This window comes from Sapajus apella, unplaced genomic scaffold (genome assembly GCF_009761245.1).
Source record: "Sapajus apella isolate SASKATOON/1434 unplaced genomic scaffold, GSC_monkey_1.0 scaffold142, whole genome shotgun sequence".
NCBI lineage: Eukaryota > Metazoa > Chordata > Mammalia > Primates > Cebidae > Sapajus > Sapajus apella.
The window spans coordinates 2,436,996-2,461,169 of NW_022437082.1; the positions used below are offsets into that span (position 1 = coordinate 2,436,996).

The 24,174-nt window shown below is 36.5% G+C and overlaps 1 protein-coding gene across 3 annotated transcripts in view; it reads right to left on the reverse strand.

Annotated features, from left to right (window-relative positions):
- Positions 1-24,174, reverse strand: part of GABRA3 (gamma-aminobutyric acid type A receptor subunit alpha3) — a 250,190-nt gene that overhangs the window by 15,397 nt on the left and 210,619 nt on the right. For all 3 annotated transcript variants that reach the window (XM_032264162.1, XM_032264160.1, XM_032264161.1), the window contains 2 exons: positions 16,204-16,356; positions 8,440-8,651 (listed from right to left, as the gene is read on the reverse strand). In XM_032264162.1, the coding sequence (XP_032120053.1) occupies positions 8,440-8,651; positions 16,204-16,356 (365 nt within the window). The remainder of the gene's footprint in view (positions 1-8,439; positions 8,652-16,203; positions 16,357-24,174) is intronic.

Sequence of the window (24,174 nt, forward strand, 5' to 3'; positions counted from 1 at the left end):
GTTCTTTGTAGATTCTGGATATAAGTCCTTTGTCAGATGGGTAGATTGCAAACATTTTTTCCCATTCTATTAGTTGCCAGTTCACCCTAATGATTGTTTCTTTTGCTGTGCAGAAGCTCTGGAGTTTAATTAGATCCAATTTATCTATTTTGGCTTTTGTTGCCAATGCTTTTGGTGTTTTAGTCATGAAGTCCTTGCCTATGCCTATGTCCTAAATGGTTTTGCCTAGGTTTTCTTCTAGGGTTTTTATGGTGTTAGGTCTTATGTTTAAATCTTTAATCCACCTGGAGTTAATTTTAGTGTAAGGTGTCAGGAAGAGGTCCAGTTTCTGCTTTCTGCACATGGCTAGCCAGTTTTCCCAACATCATTTATTAAGCAGGAAATCCTTTCCCCATTGCTTGTTTTTGTCAGGTGCGCCAAAGATCAGCTGGTCTTTGATGTGTGGCATTGCCATAAAGGCCTCTGTTCTGTTTCATTGGTCTATATCTCTGTTTTGGTACCAGTACCATGCTGTTTTGATTACTGTAGCCTTGTAGCATAGTTTGAAGTCAGGTAGCATGATGCCTCCAGCTTTGTTCTTTTTGCTTAGGATTTTAATGGCTATGCAGGCTCTCTTTTGGTTCCATATTAAGTATAAGGTGGTTTTTTGCAGTTCTGTGAAGAGGGTCATTTGTAGCTTGATGTGGATAGCGTTGAATCTATAAATTACTTTGGGCAGTATGGCCATTTTCAGGATAATGATTCTTCCTAGCCATGAGCATGGAATGTTTTTCCATCTGTTTGGGTCCTCTCTTATTTCCTTGATCAGTGGTTTGTAGTTCTCTTTGAAGAAGTCCTTTATATCCTTTTTTAGTTGTATTTCTAGGTATTTTGTTCTCTTTGTAGCAATTGTGAATGGCAGTTCATCCTTGATTTGGCTCTCTGTAAGTCTGTTATTGGTGTATAGGAATGCTTGTGATTTCTGCACATTGATTTTGTATCCTGAGACTTTGCTGAAGTCGCTTATCAGTTTCAGGAGATTTTGGGCTGAGACGATGGGGTCTTCTACAATCACAATCATGTTGTCCACAAATAGAGACAATTTGACTTCCTTCTATCCTAACTGAATAAACTTTGTTTCTTTTTCTTGCCCAATTACTCTGGCTAGACCTTCCAATACTATACTGAATAGGAGTGGTGAGAGAGGTCATCCTTGTCTAGTGCCAGATTTCAAAGAGAATGCTTCCTGTTTTTGCCCATTCAGTATGATATTGGCTGTGGGTCTGTCATAAATAGCTTTTATTATTTTGAGATACATTCTGTCGATACCCAGTTTACTCAGAGTTTTTAGCATAAAGCGTTGTTGAATTTTGTCGAAGGCCTTCTCTACATCTATTGAGATAATCATGTGGTTTTTGTCTTTGGTTCTGTTTATGTGGTGGATGACATTTATAGACTTGCATATGTTGAACCAGCCTTGCATCCCCAGGACGAAGCCTACTTGATTGTGATGGATAAGCTTTTTGATGTGCTGTTGCAATTGGTTTGCCAGTATTTTATTGAAGACTTTTGTATCTATGTTCATCATGGATATTGGCCTGAAGTTTTCTTTTCTTATTGAGTCTGCCGGGTTTTACTACCAGGATGACGTTGGTCTCATAAAATGACTTGGGAAGGAGTCCCTCTTTTGGGATTGTTTGGAATAGTTTCAGAAGGAGAGGTACCAGCTCCTCTTTGTATGTCTGGTAGAATTCAGCTGTGAACCCATCTGGACTTTGGCTTTTTTGCTTGGTAGGCTATTAATTTCTGCCTCAGCTTCAGCCCTTGTTGTTGGTCTATTCAGGGTTTCAACTTCTTCCTGGTTTAGGCTTGGGAGGGTGCAAGTGTCCAGGAATTTATCCATTTCCTCCAGGTTTACTAGTTTATGTGCATAGAGTTGTTTGTAGTAATCTCCCAAAAGTACTCTTTTTATTTCTTTCTAGTTTCGTGCTATTGTGGTTGGGAAAGATACTCAATATAATTTTTCTTTTTAAATTTGGATGAATTTCCCAGTTTCATCCATAGATCTCTTACATTTCCTTTCACTTTTTAAAAATGTCTTACTTATAGATTGATTTCCTTTATTTTATTTTTCCTACTTCTCTATTGAAATTTTTATTTCAGCAATTCTTTTTAATTTCAATATCTCTTCTTTATTCTCTAATTTCTTTTTATATAGCATCCTGTTCTTAATTTATTAATATGATATATTTATGATAGAAGTTAATGTTTTGTTTTTCTTACATTCTCTTTAATTCACTAAATTATGTCTGTCCCCTCCCTTCAAGGTAAGGTGTTCCTTTTTGGTTTGTTTGCCTGTTTGCTTTTGTTAAATCTTTGCTATTCTCTTTCACGTTGCAAACTTTTATTTGATAATCTTTGATATCCCAGTATTATTTGGCAACAGAAGAGATGCCCCTTTGCTCATAAAGCTAACCTGAGCTTGTTGATTGATGGGCTGTGATTTAGGTAGATTAGGTAAAGTAGGTCATTTTGAGGAGTTACTTCGAAATGTCAGTATGCAACAACTTTCCTCTGGGGATACTCAGCTTCTTTAGAAGAGCAACCCTGCTGTTTTTCCAGGAGAGTATACATCTGGCTGAAGACAGTTCACATATTGAGCAGTCTCTGGAGTCTCGATTACTCTGTACACAGTCTTTTGCTTCATTCTCTATTGTATGTAGCTCTTCTGAACACTGAATTTCTCCAGAGTTATATCTTACTGCCGTTTGATAAATTGGTTATTATACCCTCCATTCATGTTCATTCTTCTATAGATGTGTTAATATCTCTTGTCTGACTCACATCCCTTGTCCAGCTCACCTGGTACTTGTGTTTTTATAGCTGTTTTATTCCTTTACTCTCATTTCATCAGAATCTTTAGAGGAAGCAGTGATAAAAACATGTCGTTGATCATCAAAACTCCACAGCTCATCTATTTTCTAGAGTGCAATTATAGGGTAGACATTTATCTTCCTTTGAAAATGAGGCTTTATTTCCATATCTTCCTTTTCTCCTTTATAATGTTTCCTCTCACATTTTATCTAATGCCTGATCATAATACAGATCACAAATAAATTTTAAAATCAGTTATATTATTTTAAAACTGTTTTGTGCTCACCCATTCTAGCTTTATGAAGCAAAAAGGTTTAATATGTCTCTCTAATTGAAGAAAAAAGAAACCAAGTTATTATTAAATTCTGATATTTTCAATTCCAATGTACCTCAAATTTTTTTCTGTTGATCTCACTATTAGTTACTCCACATTGTAGCAGTGCAGACAAAGCATAGCACCTGCATATTAGAGATCCATTTTTATGCATTCCATATGTTTTTTCAATTCTCATAATATGCTTCTTGAGGTAACTTAAAATAGATTGACCATAGAGAGAGACTAAAAAGGAAGACTGAGATCACTATCTTTGCAAGACAGTTTTATAATATTGTTTGTTCTCTCTTTTTAAATTTTTAGCACTTTTTAAATGGAGAAATGGTCATCATTTTTGACATCTAGCTCTAGAGTTTCCAAAAATCTGTTTGAGTCCTCTCTCTGTCTTCAGACCACTTCTACACCTCTTGCTGGACATAAGAAAAAATCTATCTCATTTTTTATAAAACATTCATGGAAGCCTTTCAGATATCTGAAAATAGCAGTAATCATACCCCTGAGTCATTTGTCTCTTTTCTAGTATAGTAACCAAACTGGAACAGTGTACTCTAAACATGGGCCATCCAGTACATAATTAAAAGGGCTTACCACTCCAGTAGTTTTAGGTAATTCTTAACTCAGATCCAAACCAAATTGGGCTTTTCAAGAGTTGTACCACAAAGTAGGCTTGCATTGGATTTGCACTTTCTTCATATCCTAGCATTTTATTTTATTGTTTAATTTTTTTATCCCAGATCTATTTTTGTACCTATGTGTAAAAATTTATATTTCATTTAGCAAATGCTAATATTTTAATTTAAGCGTGTACTTTCAAATTTAGAAATCCTTTTTGATTCCTAATTTGGAAAATACTCATTCCCCAACCAATATTCATTAATACCAACTTATAAATTTGAGTCTTCTACCTTACATGTCTTAATTGGAGTCATTAATAACAACATTGGAAAGAGCAGGGTCAAAGACAAAGTCCTGTAGTGCATCCCCAGGGACCTCCATTCAGTTTGATGTCTGTCAGTCCATCAGTCTACTTATTTATTTATCTATTTAGAGACAGAGTCTCTCTCTGTTTCCCAGCCTGGAGTGCAGTGACGCAATCTCGGGTCACTGCAACCTCTGCTTCCTGGGTTCCAGTGATTCTCCTCTTGTCTCAGCCTCCTGAGTAATGTGCCACCATGCCCAGATAATTTTTTGTATTTTTGTAGAGTTGGAGTTTCACCATGTTGGCCAGGCTGGTCTTGAACTCCTAACTTCAAGTGATCTGCCTGCCTTGGCCTCCCAAAGTGTTGGGATTACAGGTGTGAGCCACCACACCCAGAAACATCAGTCAGTTCTATCCGATTTGAATTGGTCAACCACCTACATCAGCCTAATTGCACTATTTTTTTCAACTGCTTCCTTTTCTTTCTTTCTTTCTCTTTCTTTCTTTCTTTCTTCTTTCTTTCTTTCTTTCTTTTTTTCTTTCTTTCTTTCTTTCTTTCTTTCTTTCTTCTTTCTTTCTTTTGTTCTTTCTTTCTTTCTTTCTTTCTTCTTTCTTTCTCTTTCTTTCTTTCTCTTTCTTCTTTCTTTCTTTCTTTCTTTTCCTTTCTTTCTCTCTTTCTCTCTTGCTTTAATTCTCTCTCTCTCTCTCGACAGTGTCTCATTTTGTCACCTAGGCTGGAGTGCAGTGATGCCATCTTGGCTCACTGCAGTCAGGACCTCCCGAGCTCAGATGATCCTCCCACCTCAGCCTCCTGATTAGCTAGGACTACAAGTATGTGTAACCATGCCTGGATAATTATTAATTTTTCTTTTTTGTAGATATGGGGTTTTATCATGTTGCCCAGGCTGGTCTCAGATTCCTGAGCTAAAGCAATCACCTGCTTTGTGAGCCACCACATCCAACCTGCTTCCTTTTCTTCATGGAGATATAATTTTTAAAAAGTTAGTCAGAAGTTTTATTAAAATCTATGATGTTTTCTAGTCCAGTACTTCAATAAACTTTAGATAAATGCTCATGAGGTTAGTTTGACATAATTTTCTATTAGTGAACTCAAGCTGTATATAACCAATTGCTGCTAACTTCTCCTAAAATACCTATCTGTTTAACAATATATTTTAGGGAACTTTCAGTTTAATATGTCAGAGTAAGAACATCTTTGTTCACTTTTCCTCTCTGGAACCAACCAAAAACAATAGGATGAGAAGTAAAAAAAGAAAACTCTATCTTTGATGAAACTTAAAAGCTTTTATAACCTTAATCTCAAAAAGTAAGGGCTCCAAAGTACAGTGAAAATCATATCAAGGTGAAAATGACACTGAGGATATCTGCTGCTCTAGATTTAGGTCAAGGATAGTGTCCCAAAAGTCCGTGGCATGACCTGACAAAGGAAAGAAACAATCCCTGTTTTGAAATAAAATCGGTTTTCAAGCTGGTAGTGAGAACATCCTGAAACTCTGACTACCACATAGGGCAGAGAAGACGGATTGGAAAATTAAAGAATATAACACTATGCACACATACACCTGCACAAGCACACACACAAACACACACAAAAACATACACACAGATACCTGTATCAACATAGAAGGATTTCCTGTGAACAAGAGAAACTACTTACTAGTCAGAAGCAGAATCACAACTACAGGGAAGAGTACTCATAAGAGATTATATGATGACAAATGATGTTCATACTACTCTCTACTACTTTTTCTCAGCTACTCATGACTATCCTGCTCACTCTCTCAGTTACTCCCCAAAATGATACTTCCATACATAACAAGGGTAGTAAAAAACTTCTCTAATACAACCTCAAGTAACAATTGAAGACAAATTATCATGGTACTAATACAAACTTTGTTGCAAATGGAAGAATATGACCAATAAAGGATTTGTGAAGAACACACAAAAAAAGAGAACACCTGAAAAATAAGTCAATAAAGATGATAAAATAAATGTAAAGAAAATAATACTGCCATACAAATGAATGTGAATAGGGATTGCTGAAAATGGTCAGGGACAGGGAAGATACACTTGATAAAACTGAGCGAAAATGAAATGAAAAATAACAGTGAAAAAGCATTAGAGAAGAAATTGTGAATATGAGAAATAAAAAATCTCCGTGATATGTATAGTCTGTGCTGCTGGGGGAAAAATAGAACAAATAAAAGGGTTTTTAGGAAAGCTTTCTTGAATTATAGGGGCCATGAATCCATAGTCATAAAGGGTAATATGGTGTCTAATGAATAAAGTACACAAATTGACCAGGATATATCCTTGTAAAATTACTGGACTTCCCAAATACAAAACCACAATAATGCGGGCTTCTTGATCATAAAAAAATTCCCTATGTTGTAAGAAATTCTCAAGCTGGGCTTTAGATTTCTGGATAGCAATATTCAATGCTAGAATTGAGTATTGCAAGCAATGTCTTCATGGAGTCATCAGAAAAAGAGAATGTGACCCATGGATTGTACAATAGCCCAACTATTATTCAAGTATAAACACAATAGACAGATGATTTTATACATTCGAAAAGAAGAAAATATGGTTCTCATGAGACCGTCTTAAAGAAACTTCTAGAAGATAGCTAAATGATGAGCTCACACAGACACATAGAGGGAAACAACACATACTGGGGCCTTTGGGAAGGTTGGGGAAGAAGGAGAGAGAGGATCATTAAAAATAATGAATGGATACTATGCTTAATACTTGGGTGTTAGATAATCTGTTATAGCGTACAGCAAACCCCCATGACACAAGTTTACCCATGTAACAAACCTGCACTTGTACCCCTGAATTTAAAACAAAAGTTAAAAAAAAGAATTGATGTAACTATACAATGAATAGAAACAACAGATAAAAGGAGTATTTTAAGAAAAGAACTAATTTAAATACAGAACTATGACTAAACGATCATAGGATTTACAATTGCATGGAAGGATATAAGTGTTATAAAACTTAATAGTGCAGAAATTGTAGTATAGCAAACAGAAGTTAGTAGATGACAGGAACTGGTAGAGAGAAGGAGTGGTAGGAGTGAGCCTGTAGTGGTTTCCTTATATTCGTAGTGGGTGAGGGGCTATCAGATCCTGTTCCTAGCTGATAAACCAAGCTATAGAGAAATATATTTTAAAGGTACAAAGGTAACAACTAGATTAAGTACAATAAAGCCAACCAAAAAAATTCTTATTGTAAATTAAGGAAGTAGAACTATACTTATTTCTTCATAATTTATAGCAAGGAGTTAATAAAGTTTATCTAAATAAGTAGTTAAAAATTATTCACAAATTTTGCCAACTCTCCAATCTATACTCTATACAATACATATTTTCTCCTAATTTGAAAAAATCATTATCATTTTTCTTCTCCATGATTATTTGAATGATACCAAGATGGTCCTGAGATCTCATTTGCCAGTTCATCTTAGCATATTTGGATAATCTTCACCTTGATCTAGCGACCTGAACTTATTTAAAGCAGCCAGGGACAACAATCTTGATTTCACTGTATTCATATTTTATTCCTATCAATTCAGCTGGTTTACTGTTTTTAATCTTTCTTCTTCCTCCCCATCAATCCACCAATCCAATCGATATTTATTCATCTTTTACTGTGAGTTAGATGCTATGCAAGGATGTTGGCTAGCTAGAAATAAGATGGAGACAAACCCCTGCCCTCAAGATGTTCACAGTCTAGTGAGAGGAAGACAAAAACTAATACAAATAAATTATTTTAATATCAGGGAACCCATGCCTCAAGAAAAGATAAATCTGTGAATGATTCAAGAAAGGCTCTATGGAGAAAGTAGCATTTCAGTTGGGTCTTGAAGAAGAGTAGGTCTTTAGCAGGCAGTGGAAAAACAAAGAGCAGTCCAGGTACAGAAGGAAAGATGATCATTTTGTTTTGATATAATTTGAATATACTAGAGAGAAGGGCAGAGGTGGCCCTAGAGATTGTTTTCTGGGTTGAAGATAGAGTCCAAGCCTCTGGGTGACTTTGTAAGTACCAGTGGGTCCCCCTTGAATTTAGCAGCATCACATTTAGGTTTGATCCTTCACAATACATCAACCCTCCATGATACACGCCCTGTTTTCTTTCCCCTTGGATTACACGCCAGGTTGCCAAGAAGCACTCCAGTTGAGAATTGGATTGATGACCCCAGTGAATAGCACATAGCCCTGCCCAGTTCCTGCAGGCTATAGGCTGCCCACTCCTGGTCCCAATACAGGTCTCTCAGGGGGTGCTTCTCAGTTCCTCTTTTGCTATATCTCACCTTCATCTCCAGGGCCTCTGGAACCTTCTTGCCTTCCCACGCCCAACTCCGCTTGGTGAAGTAGTTGACGGTGGCAAATTCAATCAGTGCAGAAAATACAAAGGCATAACAGACGGCTATGAACCAGTCCATGGCCGTCGCATATGCCACTTTAGGTAAAGAATTTCTGGCACTGATACTCAAAGTGGTCATGGTAAGCACAGTGGTGACACCTGAGGAGAGAAAAGATAAGAACCAGTTGCAACTGGAAAACATTGAGAGCGTATTCGATGGAATTACTGATTTCCTATTTGAAAGAAGAAGCTTTACCCCACTCAGAATGGCCCCTTTAAAATAATAATAATAATTAAAAAAACAGACAATCAAATCTGATGGGCCCACCTAGTAACCAGCCCATCCCAATTGGCAGAGGAATAGGCATCTGCAATGGAGTACTTTTAATAGTTGTCCTCTAGCTTCTGCTTAAACATTTCCATTGAGGAGCAGGTAGTCCATTTTACTGTAAGAGAGCATTTTAATTATACAAAACTAGCTTATAAGCTGAAACCTGCCTTCTTTTATCTACTGGCCCACAGACTGATCTTCGAGTTTCTTCTGTGGCCATGCAAGAAAAAAAAAAATATATCCTTACTCTCCAGAACAGGCCTTCAGAGACCTGAAAAGGGCTATAGTTTCTGGCAAAACTACTCATATTCAAAATGAACATGGAGATTCATGTTCACCTCATGAACTCCTTTTCTTGTTCACTTCCTTCCCTATACCTGCAATTTTCTTCTGAATAGCCCGGAGCTGAGCCCAAGACTCAGGACATGGTCTGAATTCAGTAGGATGATTACTTTCTTAATTTTGGACACTCTTCTGATAATGCAGCAAACTATTGTGGAAAGTGGTTCTGTAGCTGCATCACACGCTACGTCCCTATTGGGCAATGAAAACTATTTCAAAATCTGTTTCTTGTGAGTTTTTGCCAAATCCAAGCTTGTCTTTAGATCAATTGATTCTTTTGGTGGAGGAGTGTTATTCTAAATTCAAGAATTTACTTACCTTTAAATTCTACTTTATGTTTTTTCCTAATATTTTCATATTTTAGATATGCATGTGAGATATATATATATATAATTATGATTAATGGTATAAACTTTAGAGTCAGAATCAACTAGGTTGAAACCTGGGCAACCTCACTTACTAGTAATATGACCTTAAATAAGGTGTTCTACCCCAGACAGCTTCAGTTTTATCATGTGTAAAAAGGGAGCAATAACACCAGATAATACAGATATTTGTTGGAACTATATATATATATATAGTTCTCTCTCTCTCTCTCTCTCTCTATATATATATATATATATATATATATATATATAATGTATATATATATATAATGTGTATATATATATATATATATATATATATATATATATATAATGTGTCTGATATGCTATAGAATCTCTCTATATACCTACATAGATAGATATATATGGAATGACACAGAGTAATCATTCCATAAATAGCTTCTATAATTAACATGACTATTATTTTTACTGTTCTTAGAACAATAATGTTGTCATAACTATGTAATTAATCATAGTAGTATAAGTATAATCACATTGTTAACAACATATCATAATAATTTTACAATTGCTAGCAATGTTATTCTAGTTTCAATGACTACTATACTAGAAGTTAGATGTTCTGAGTGCTGCCACTTACTTGCTTTGTATCTTAGGGAATTTCTTTATTCTCTCTGTGCCTCCGTTTTGCTCATTTATGAATATTCCCTACTGTCTCTGTCCCCCAGGATTTTGATAAAGCAGTAGATGTATAAAGTCATTCAAACCTGAGGAAGGGGAAATGGTTAGACTGTCTTCTGAGTGTTGGCATGGTGAAGAGGATGGAGAAAGTGAGCCTCTTTAGCCTGGGTCAAGTGGGGCATGGAATGAAGTCCGAATCAGGTGAAAGATGCTATATATGAAAGCAAACAGAGAAGGCACTGCCTCCATTAACTTTACCCAAAGGGTCAGCCATGTGTGCTGATGCCTATGGGACTTCCTCTTCTATCTTGGTCTGCTGAAGCACCTTACTTATATATTTTCTATATAAATGAAAATCCAGACTGGAAAAAACTGAGTACAGTTTCACCAGAAATATCCTAAAGGAGTACCTTTGCACAAACTAGGCAGAGAGTCATCAAGGCTGATTAGCCAAAACACATTTTAAGCCATGTAAGGAATCAGCCACATAACTAATTCTTATTAACAAACTATCTGAATCTGTAACCTGGTAATCTGTGAGAATGGATCCGGGCCTTGGAAACCTTCAGATCATACTGAGCAAGGAGTTACTTAATGGGAGAAACAAGCTACCTCATTAATGGTTAGTAGCAAATGCAGTTGTCCACTCTGACACATTCATAGAAGTGTGCTGCTAGTGCTTAGATGAAGAGAACTGTATTGTGACATAAGTGTTTCTGTGCCATGTCTCAGTAGAGATTTTTAGAGCTCTAGTCTCTAGGGCTTAATTAAAACTGTCAACTTACAGAAAGCTCTTAGCTAGTCAGAGCTTGTAGGGCCCTCAATCAAGCCTTTGGTACACTTCATGGATGGACAAAGAGATTCTTGGCATTTTAAAATATATTCAGTCTGTCACCAGTGCTTCTCTTTCAAGACTAGAAAACATTTCTGAAAAGGCTCAGGTAGAACTGACTGTCCTCCCTCATCTCCTTTGAGCACTTCTAGTGCACTTACTTCATGACATGTGTCTCTGATACCAAACCACATCTGTGATAAGTGGAAAGGACTTTAATTCTCAGGAACAGCCAACTAGCCCACTGTACCACATTTGCTCCCATCAGAGTTAGTATTGTACTTTTCTTACAGTAATTATTAAATATATTATTATTATTAATGTAGCTCTTATTGTCTTCTTTTCTCCAGCATTACTAACTGTCTGCTTTATGCCTTATACAGAATTAGGTCTTAAGGATAAAAAATTTAGATATTTCGGACCATAGCATTCAAAATGATTACCCATTCTCCCCCTAGGAGATAATCAGAATCAATCACATTTCATATATCTGTTTACCTCAGACATCACATACCACTACAGGGGCAAGGCTATTTGTTAATTCACTTTCAGTCAGGCTTAATTCTGTTTTACAAAGTCCTATCTAACCCTATCACCCATACCCTTATAAACTCTTTATTGCAAACTCTTTTTACTGTCTAATTCTGCTACTCTACGACTGGGGAGTCCATATTCTCAACCTGTTATCTGAATGTGTATTCCCCTTTTGGTCTTAACTGAAACCTGACTCTCCTCTTGAATACACTGTTTTGGTTCTCAAAATGTGGTTGATAATTCAGAATCAAGAGCTCCAGAGGTGCAATCCATATTTTCTTTGATGTCTACTTCTTAGAGCATTACAGGACCACACTGTAGTAACCAGTGCTCTTTTGAGATGTCTACCATCTGGTGACACCCCTTTCTGTGCTTTTTGTAAGTGTCATCTGTAGAATACTCCCACCTCCCCAAAGATTCCTTTGTGCCCATACCATCCTCTCCTTCGCCTTAGGTAACCACTGATGTGCTTTCATTTGCTATGGATTAGATTTTTCTCTTAAAGTTTCGTATAAATATTTTACAGTATGTACTCACTTGTATCTGGCTTCTTCCACTCAGCATAGTATTTTTAGGTTCATCCATGTTGTTGCATCTATCTGTGGTTTGTTCCTGTTAATTTCACAGTAGCCTTCCATTGTATTGATATTACCTAATTTGTTTATTCATTCACCCAGTAATGGATATCTGGATTGTTTCCAGTATTCAACTATTGTGAATAAAGATACTGGGATGATTTACATGTAAGTCTGTATGAGTATATGCTTTCATTTCTCTTGGCAAATACCTAAAGAATGGAACTACAAGATTATATAGTAAGCATATGTTTAACTTTATATGGCATTGCCAAACTGTTTTCTAAAGTAATTTTACCATTTAACATTCCCAGCAGATGTATGAGAGTTTCAGTCAGCATGCATCCTTGACTTAAAAAAAATAATAATAACATTAAGTCAGGCGCAGTGGCTCACGCCTGTAATCCCAGCACTTTGGGAGGCAGAGGTGGGTGGATCACAAGGTCAGGAGTTCCAGAGCAGTCTGGCCAAAATGGTGAAACCCTGTCTCAACTAAAAATACAAAAATTAGCCAGGCACAGTGGAGCGTGCCTGTAGTCCCAGCTACTCGGGAGGCTGAGGCAGGAGAATTGCTTGAACCCAGGAGGTAGAGGTCGCAGTGAGCCGAGTTCATGCCACTGCAGACTCTGTCTCAAAAAATAAAAATAAAAATAATTGATACTTTAACAATTTTCTCTGATAGTGAAAGTCCTTGAAACATTTTATCTCCATATATTCCCATCTCAATGTATAAATATTACATTATGTTCTAGTATTTTATTTTAAATGTATTGGTCAAGCCACTGTTACTATTTCATACATTCAGTGTTTATTTTAGCCATTCTAGTATTTAAAATGATGTCTCCATGAGGTTTTAGTTTACATTTCTCTAATTTAAAAAAAATGATGTTAAAGATCCTTTCACATGATTATGGGCATTTCTATATATTCTTTGGTGAAGAATCTGTTCACATCTTTTGCCTGTTTAAAAATTTGGATTCTTCATCTTTTTATTATTGAATTTTAGGAGCATTTTATACTTTCAGAATATATAAATATTTCAAAATATATTTGTTGGGTCTGCGCAGATATAGAATGCTTTATCTCAGGCTATGGCTTGCCATTTCATTTTCTTAATGTTGTCCTTTGATGAGCAGAAACTTTTAATTTTGATGAAGTCCAATTTATTAGTTATTTTCTTTATTGTTATGTTTTTGTGAACTAAAGAATTTCTGCTTCCTAAAGGATGCAAAAATATTGCCTTGTATTTTCTTCTAAGAATCATATTTCCAGCTTTTACATTTAAATCCATGATCAATCTCAAATTAATTCTCTGCAGTGCCATCTTTATCATAAATCAAGTGTCCATCTATATGGCTGTATTTTAGGCTTTCTTATTTTCCTAAAAATCTTTCGAGACAGGGTCTCACTCTGCCACCCAGGCTGGGGTGCAGTGGCATGATCATGGCTCATGGCAGCCTCAGCCTCCCAGGCCCAAGCAATCCTCTCACCTCAGCCCCCCGAGTAGCTGGGAACACAGGGATGTGCTACCACACCTGGCTAATTAAAAAAAAAAATTAAGATGAGGTCTCCCTGTGTTGCCCAGGCTGGTCTTGAATTCCTGGGCTCACCACTTCAGCCTCTCAAAGTGCCGTGATTACAGGCATGAGCTGCCACGCCTGGTCTCTCTACTTTGTTATTTTTTAGAAGGATATATTGGCTATTCTTGCTTTTGGTTCTTACATAAAAGTCTTTTAATAACTTTTTATATTAACATTTTAACTTGCAGGTTATCATATCAATTCAATTAGTGTAAATACCAATTCTAAATTAATATGAGGCCAAGTTTGAATTAAAAAATGAATTATCAAGGAACCCCATATTTCACACTAAGCCCAGGCCAAAAGAAACATGCTTCTTTATTGTCCTCTGCACTGATAAGTATATTTTTCTAGTAATCTCTTGCATTAAAAGCATAACTCTTCAATGATATTGAATTTATGGGAAATCCTTGTATTAATTTCCTTTGGCTTATGTAGGAAATTATCACAAATTTAGTTGCTTAAAACAACTAAATGTCTTCTTACAATTCTTGATGCTAGAAGTCTGAAATTAGTTTCACTGGTCCAGTGTCAAGGTGTCAGCAGGGTGACATTGCCTCTGGAGGCTCTAAAGGAATAATCCGTTACCTTTTTAAGCTTCTAGAGCTGGGTGACAGATTCCTTCACTCATGGTCCCCTTCCTCTTTCTTCAAAGCCAACAGCAGAGCGTGTTTAAAACTTTCATCCTTCTGTCATCACACTGCTTTCTCTCCATAGTCAAATCTCCTTCTGCCTTATTCTATAAGGATACTGTGATTGCATTTAGGCCCTATTCCAGATAATACAGAATAATCTCTCTATCTCAAAATCTTTTAGTTAATCACAACTGCAAAGTTATTTTTGCTGTATAGGTCACACTCACAAGTTCCAGGGACTAGAATATGGGTATGTTTGGAGACCGTTATTCTGCCTACCACAATCTTAATTGTAAATGTCTTTCTTATATAAATTTAAAAGTCAAACTCTTGTTTACCAATACCAGGAGTCCATCTGCGTATCTTCCTTCCACAATAGTATCAGTTCATATCATTAACACTCAAGTTTTCAGTTTGTCTTTTCATTTGGGCCCCTGAGTATTTCCTTTAATTTCTTAAACTCGGGAGTTTGAGATCAGCCTGACCAACATGGTGAAACCCTGTCTCTATTAAAAATACACACACAAAAAAATAGCCAGGCGTGGTGGTCGGTGCCTGTAATCCCAGCTACTTGGAAGGCTGAGGCAGCAGAATCGCTTGAACCCAAGAGGTGAAGGTTGCAGTGAGTCAAGAACACACCATTGCAGTTCAGCCTGGGTGACAGGAGTGAAACCGTCTCAAAAAACAAACGAACAAACAAACAAACAAAAGGTTTCTGTTTCACCTAGCTTTTCTAGGATTTTATAAAGGAAGCTTTTTCAGGGTATCTAGTTTGCTATATTTCCTAAAGTGAGCATATTTAATCCACTCTCATACAACTTCTGCTCCCTCCACTTCACTAGAACTGTTCTTTTCAAGATCACTAACAGCCAAGTATATCACAATACCCAACAGACAGTTTCTGTCTGCAGTTCATGTAAACTCAGTACAATTCAACCCACAATAGTATTCTCTGCTTTTTGAAATACTTTACTTATTTGACTTCCATGATATCACATTTGATTATTCTTTCTTTTTCCTACTTTACAGGTCATTCTTTCTGTTTCTCCACTGCTATCTTCTACTATACCTGACCTACAATGCTACTTCTTCCTAAAATATAATTTACTTTTTATTTCACTACCTGGTAAAACTTCAGGATATTGGTAGAAACACCTTCTGTGTGGATATCAAGTACACTCAAGTATATGCCTCACAGGTGTCATCGCCATGGAGGCAGTTTAGTAGCTGAAAAAAATATTTATCTCCTACAGTGGGAAAAATAGGCAGGAAATGTTTTATATGTTTTAAGTCTGTGAGGAAAAGTGCTAATGATATGCAAATGTATTCCTAGATATCAGTATACTCATGATGAAGAAAATGCCTTTGATTGTGGGTACTATTAAGAAATTCTTTAAACCTTGTGTGGCCTTTACAGAATATCAGATAATTCACACTTTCAAAAAGACCAGAGAAGAAGCAGAAAAGACAGACACTCACACAAAAAAAGGTGGATCTTAACAAAGTCCCCAATCCAATACTCTGTTGACAGTTTGGTTTCTAACCCTTTAAATTCTTCACTCTGTGCACTAAATTCCTCTCTTTTTCACTAAAGGATAATTCCCTCTCCAGTTTTTGGGGCAAGCAGGACTGAGACAGGAAGCATTTCAGTATCTTACTGGTTAAATATTCTTCTTATTCTAACTTCCTCCTTAAGACTTCAGTTGTCTAAAGCTCCGTGGTCTGATGATTCAGTTGCTACTGTTAAGCTCAGGCATTTCTCCCATTCTCTCCAGGAATCATTCTTCCACCTTTCTCACCTCTACTGTGACTCTCCATGATAAAACTTTCCCTTACGCTCCATAAATTATCACTCACCAAATACTGTGCGGGCAGGAACAGACTCTCTGTTGAGCCAGAAAGACACTTGTGACAGAATGACAGTCATGATACATGGCAAGTATGTCTGGATCACAAAGTAGCCAATTTTTCGCTTGAGATGGAAGTGGGTTGTCATGACGACATATTCTCCTAGAGAGAGAGTAAAATTAGGCAGTATGTAGCTACATAACCATTGTTAAATTAAGTTGGGCCCTGGTTCAATTCACAAAGCTCCTTAATCTTATATTAAAGACAAGGTATTCCAGCACCTCCCAAGTTCATGTAACCAGAGCTTTTTAATAATCACAAAACTGTGTGGTTTTTTGTGTGTGAAAAAGCAATACTATTGGTGTACCAATACAGCTTGCTCAAAACAATTTTGAGACAAGTTCATTCAAGTACATTAATGTTCTCATTTAAATAATAATAAAAATAATAATCTACAGCACTTGTGTGATAGGTACTCATTTAGCACTTTAACATTATAAGATATTTAATCTTCACGAGAACCCTATGAGGTAGGTACTATTGTTATCCTCATTTTATAGGTCAAGAAACTAAGGCAAGGAGAGATGGAGCAACTTGCATAAGGTTACCCAGCTAGTAAGTAGTAAAGCCCAAGGTCAAGCCTGGGTAGGTTGTCCATAGTTTTTGCTTTTTAACTATTATGCTCTGCTGTTCTAATGGACTTACTTGGTTAGACCCAAAAGTTCACATAGCAGAATGTGAGCTAACCTACATTATCCCACTTCTAAAATAAGAGTGAGCACTTATTGTGCTTTTACTGTGTGCCAAAATATTTTCTGAGTGTTTGTGGAGTGTTAACTTTATATCCTCCTAAAAGCTCTATGAGATGGGTACTAATAATTACCCCATGTTGTTAAATCCATTAGTCAATTCTCCCTCTTACTGGATTTGTCAGCAGCACTTTAAGCAGTTGATCCCTCATCCCTCTTGTAATCACTGTCTTCACAGAACCTCTATGCCATGATGCTTTTCTGGTTTCTCCTACTTCACAGACCACTCCTCCAAAGCCTCCTTTGCTGACCTTTTAATTTTTAAACATTTGAGGATGTCAAAACTATACTTGTACTTCTTTTTTGTCTCACTCAGACACTGGCCATTCTCATCCAGCCTGTGCCTTTAATACCTTAAACTCTAATAACTCCCAATTGTATATCTTCTACCTGGGCTTCCTACTTGTTATGGGTTGAACAAAGATATGCTGAAGCCCTAGCCCCTGTTACCTCAGACTGTGGCCTTGTTTGGAAATGGTGTTATTGTGAATGTTGTTAGTTAAGATGAGATCATGCAGTACTGGAATAGGGTGGGCCCCTCATCCAACACAACTGGAGTCCTTATAAGACAGGAGAGCACCGTGTGAAAACACAGACACGCAGGGAGAAGGCCATGTGACAACAACAGGCAGAGATTGGAGTGGTGCAGCTGCGAGCCAAGGAACGTCAAGGATTGCAGCCACCACCAGAAGCTAGGGAGAGACAAGGGACAGATTCTCCCCTCAAAATCTCTAGAAAGACATAACCCTGCTGATACTTTGATTTGAGACTTCTAGCCTCAAGAAATGTGAGACACATTTCGGTTAAGTTACAGTTTGTGGTACTTTATTACAGGAGTCTTAAGGGTCTCTACTCAACTCTAAGATTTATATATTAGACATCACTACTTTGGGATCTAATAAGCATCTTGACTTAACATGAAAACCAACATTTTGGTTTTCACTTTCCCCATCCCACACTCCCATTCAAAATGTCTCACCTAAGAGACTTTCCACTGACTTCTCAACCCCACCATGTTCTCTTCCTCTCTTTCACTCGCTCTCTCACCCTCCTTCTCTCACTCTCTCTGTCACACACGTAACACACACACAAAATCAATCAGTCAGCCAACTCTTCCAGCTCTTTCTCCAAAATATATCCATAATTTGACCACTTCTCACCACATCTACTGCTACCACCCTGGTCTAAGCTGCCATCAGGTCTCACCTAGAGAACTGTAATAGCTTTCTAACTGGTCTCCTTGCTCTGTCCTTGACTCCTCTTCAATGCATTCATAGTACAGCTGCCATAAATGATATTATTAAAACATAAGTCATATCTTGTCTGTCTTCTGTTCAAGACTGTCCAATGGTTTACCATCTCTCAAAGAGTAAAAGCCAGAGTCTCCAAAATAGTCCCAAAAGACCCTTGCAATCTGACTACTCTAACAGAGCTTCTTATTTTTCACCTCTCTTCCTCCACTCACATTTGGTTTTGGCAGGATTCCCAATTAAGGCAATTTCCCACTTTTCTACTCTACCCACTCCCTTGTACCTAAACCTAGGAAGCACCATCTGGTCATTCGAGCCTCCATATGCAATCCATAGTATGTATTCACATCTTAGCTTGTTTATGTGAACACAAAAAATACAAGTAGGCTTATTTTTAATTTAGCAAATTAAAAATTACAACTTTGGAGTTCCTATCTCTTTTCTTTCTCTCTCTTTTTTTTTTTCAATTCTTTTCAAATCTTCTGTGTACGCCCACCTCTACTTTTTTCTGTCCTTTCCCTTTCCTTCACTCACTCTCCCCACTGAAAAGGTATTGGGGGTTTGTTTTTCATGAGATTTGGACTTTGATTAGCTTAGGCAATTTCCCCTCTTTACCATCTTAGTCTCACATTTCCAAATCTTACTTATTAATGCTAACTCTGATCATGTAAAATATTTAATATATAAAACATGTAATAAATATTCATAATTACATTCTGTGGCTCTAAAAGGCAAAGCAAATGGACTTTTCAAAAGATCATCAAATTAACCATTTGTTTTGAATAACTGACTCAAAACAGTTGAACACATTGATTTTCCTCAATCCTCTCTTTTTCTATACTTCTTTCTCTTTCTGTCTTGGTTTCTCTCTTCTGAAGAGGTGAAAGGAATTCTCTTTAGTAAGAACTGACACCTTTTGATAAGTTGGGAAGATTTCTCTTGTTTCTGTCCTTGTATTGCAGACTATCTGGGTCCAGTGTGAAACTGTCAAAGGGACAATGGAAAGACATTTTTGTTTATTTACAGGTATTCACAACTTATATCATTTCCATGGTTGGAACTTACAAGTGGACTTTTAGAAACCTTAGCAAATTATTATTATGTCAATTAACTCAATCAGTTTTCTTAAACACACTCTGATATTTTTATCTCTATATATCTTCTTCTCTGCCAAAGAGAGAACCAAAGCTTTAATCAAATTGGAAGATTTTAACAATTCCCTCCATCCCACTTCCACCCTTGTGTCCCAGCTTTTTAAGCTCATTATGTACCATCTGTGTTGTGTATGTTGTATGTGAAATATTCAAGGGTGCAATATAAAACATACAATGCATGTATATTCACAAATCACTTATTATCTATGTATCAGAAATGCAGAACAGTTTAGCTAAATAATGCTTTACATAACTGAATATGTTTTCCTAAAGTACATTTGTTAGAGTACCTCCCTCCTTGCCCCTATTGCTGAGTCTCTCTGTCTTTCTTATTATGAAGGATGACCCTTTAAGTGATTTGGGGGAATTTTCTCCTGCCTTTTCATTCCAGCCTATTAAACTCCATCTGTGTTCAATGTGAAGTATTTGAGGATAGAGTGTAAAACACATTCACAGCTTAGCTAGTTTCTAAGGTTTTGAAACACACAAGAGGGTTTTTTAGCTTGGCAAATTAACTCATCATAAAAAGTAAGTGGATATATTTTCTTAAATCCATCTTGGGTATTTTTCCATCTCTCTATCTCTATTCCTTGTCCTTTATCTTGCCTCCTGTTTTCTTTTTATCTCCAGCTCTCTGATTTTTCTTTATGTCTTATTTTATGCATTATATTTACTTACCTATACTATACATTTAAAGAAATAATATATGCAATGATAATAATAAAACTGTCATTCTAAAAGTAATCAAATTTCTAGGAAAGATTGATAAATAAGGATCATATATCCAAACTATCTTTTTAGAAAATTAATGTAATAATTTCCCAAATTAGGGGATGGTGCCAACAACTAGACACAGACTTTGAGGAATTTCATTCATTTATTTAATACATGTTTAAAGCTGGAGCAAAGAATAGATGGCCACTGCTTGAAGCTGCTTTATACTGAGGACTGACAGCATTTGGAGAGAAAGCCAGCCATACCAATCAGAACAACCATGGACTGTGGGTACTTTCTCTGGCCCAGATTTCCATTCCCGCTAGACCCTACATGGAAGAGTGTATGCAGAATTCAGAAAAAAATGCACATAATTTATGGTCACAATAAAAACAATACACATATATGTGAGGTAATAATATTTATACGGTTCCTAAATCAATAGATATAAAAGTAAGTGCAGAAAAACATCTCTCCCACATCTGTCCCAAATTACTCATTTCACATCTCCTTCCTTTAGGTAAACAAAATTAACAGCCCCTTGTGTATCTTCCTAGAAATACTGTGTGTGTGTGTGTGTGTGTGTGTGCATGTATATATACATAGTTTGAAAACATTTATCTACAATAATTAAACTAATGTGATACATATAAAAGTAGAGAGACAACAATGAAAAAGAATAATAAATACTAACACAGACTTAAATGTTTGCATGTGTACTTGTGTGCACACATGTGAATTTAGTATATGATAAAAGCAGCATCTCATATCAATGAGGAAACACTAGATTATTCACTAATGGATATTGGTACATTTGGTTACCTCATAGTGCAAACCAAAAATAAAACTCCAGATATATTCAAGATGTAAATTTTAAAAATAGAAATAATGCAGTTCCTAAAAAAAGTAGGTAAAATGTTGGAAGGATGTCCTATTCATATAGCAAACTGAGCACCAACATTTACCTCCTCCTTCTCTTAAGACTTCCTCAAGTGCCAGTGAAGACAATAAAATAGAATAAACAAACCCATAAGAAAGAAAACAACAGGAAAGAATGAATGAAAGAGCTCAAGAGAATTTTGGAATTCAGAAAGTGCTGATGGAGAAAGCAGGCATCAGTGTAGATGGGAAGCAGCAGAAGGAGCTCAGCTTACAAGGGAGGTTCCTGCTGGCAACGTCCAGAGAGGACACAGACCTGGAGGCTGCAGGGACAAAGGGAGAGGGTCTCAAGATTGGGAATGGAAAACAGGGACATTAATTACAGATCTGAACCTGGGAAATTACAAGCTCTACCTCCATAGGCACAATAACTGTATCAAGATGTTTACTCTCCCGGTCAAAAGAAAGATAACCAGAGTGCCTTTTTCTAAAATACACTGAAGGGTCTTCCTATAGAAAACTAGAGAAATTTAAGTGGGTGGTAGGTCCTTAAAGGAGAAATGCAATCCCAACAAAAGGCAGTATTTACACAGTCACAGTAATACAAATGTCCCTTGCTGGTTTTGAGCTTTTTAAATCAATCTACAGAGAAAGTATTGAAAGCTTAATTAGGGATATAGAATTGTATTAGTTTCCTGTTGATTGGTGCTTTATCAAATTATCCCACATTTGTTGGCTTAAGACAGCACAAATTTATACTCTTATACTTCTGAAGGTCAGAAGTCTAAAGTGGGTCTCAGGGTCCTAAAATCAGGATATGGGTGAGGCTGCATTAATTTCTGGTGACTCTAGGGAAGAACAGATTTTCTTGTCTTTTTTGGCTTCTCTAGATAATCCACATTTCTGGGCTTGTGGCCCCATTTGTCATCTTTCAAGCCAGTTGTAAAATATCTTCTATTCATTTTCTTTTTAACTCTGGTCTTCCTGCCTCTCCTTATAAGGACACTCATGGTTACATTATGCCCACTTGAATAATCCAGAATAATCTTTTTATTTTGAAATCAACTGATTAGGAACATTAATCCTCACTTTCCATGTAACCTAACATGTTCACAGGTTCTAGGGAATAGGATATGGGCATCTTTTGGGGGACCACTATTCTCCCTACCACAAGAACTAAGTGCAAATTTTAATCTGTTTTTACAATGAAAGCAAACTTTTAGCTGGCAGAAGTTGAAAGAAGGAAAGGAGGATATGAGGACAGAAGGGTTGATAGAATAAATATAGCTAACTATTTGATCCAGCTATCAAGACTTGGAGGAAAGGAAAGGTAGGGGCAATGGAAGTGAGATAACTACTCATATACCTTAGAGTAGGGAATAGATATTTCGTCTCTAAAGGTGAAAAATAGCAGTATAAGCACATTATTTAGAACTATAGAGGGAACAAACAGAAGTAAATCATAAATGGTTAAGCTAGAAACTGCTCCTTTTCAGTATATACCTTTCTGTTATTTGATTTTCTTTTCTTTTCTCTCCTTCTTCCCTCCACCTGCCTTTCTTCCTGCCTTCTTTCCTACCATCCTTCCTTCTAAATGAAAAGTAAAAAGGGAGTGCTCCATGTCATTTTTATGTGTATAGATTCTGGAGCAAGTTTTCTGCCTTGTTTCCAAATCTTGCTCCATCACTTACCAACTGTGTGACTCTGAGAAAATTATTTAATCTGTCTGAGCCCTGATTTCCTTATCTATAAGCTTCAGATAATACCACCACCTACCTCAGACTGTTGTTCAAGGGTTAAATGAGTTAATACATGCCCACAGGGAAATTCTTGGCACATATTACATGCTCAAAAATTGATCATGATTAATTCTACCACCATACCCATGTATTACTTTGATAAACAATAAGAAAACAAGAATGACAATATCTTGTTGCATTAGTTTTCTAGGGCTGCCATAACAAATTACCATGCTTTACATGAGTTAAAACAAAACAAATGTATTCTTTCACATCTCTGAAGGCTGAAGTCTGATATTGAGGTGTCATCAGGACAGCACTCCCTCTGAAAACTGTAGGGAAATCCTTCTTTGCCTCTTCCTAGCTTCCGGTTGTTTTCTGGCAATCTTTGGTGTTCCTCAACTTATAGAAGCATCACTCCAATCTCTGCCTTCATGTTCACATAGCGTTCTCCATGTGCACACATGCACCTGTGTGTGTGTGTCTCTATGTCCAAATTTCCCCTTTTTATAAGGACACCAGTCATATTGGATTAGGGCCCACTCTACTGCAGTATAACCTTATCTTAACTAATTACATCTGCAGTGACCCTGTTTCCAAATAAGGTCACATTCTGAGGTATTGTGGGTTAGGACTTAAACATATCTTTTCAGGGGACACAATTCAACCCATAATACCTGTGTTGGCAAGGGTGAGGGAAAATTGGTATGCTCATACACTGATAATGGGAGTGTGAATTCTTTAACCTTTCAGAACAGCAGTTTGTCAATATGTATCAATTTTTTTAATGTGTCTACTTTCTGAAATAGCAATATCAGTATCATGTCTGTACCCTAGGCAGATAATTACACAGGAGCAAAATGCTTTATGGAAAAGAAGGGTGTTTACAGTGTTGTTTATAGCATTAAAACACAGAATATAATAGTAGATGATTGTTTAAACAGATTGTGATTCCTCTATATGAGGATATTATCCAAAATATACTACTTTACTGCATTTCACAATGAAATGCTACAGTTCCCAGTGACAACATGGCATATCATCATTGTCAACTATGTTCTGGCATGGCAGGAAGGCTTTTCACTTTAATTGTTTTTTTAAGTAACCAAAATAAGTAATAATAAATGTGTGGTGTGTTCATTCTAGTTGCTAACATATTTTACTAAATCTTGTGTGCATTTTACTTGGATTCTGTGCATTTAGTGACACAAAAACACATTTATAATATAAAATGAAATAAAAATCAGCTTATAAATATCAATACTATGGCCCCATTTACATAAAAACATATTTATACAGAAAATGCAGACTGAACCATCTTTAATACCAAATGTACAATAATCAGTTAATGTATCAATATCTTCTACGATATTTCTAGATAGTGGAAACAAAAAGTATTTTAATTTCCAATATTTGCTCCTCTGTGTAGTTCTAA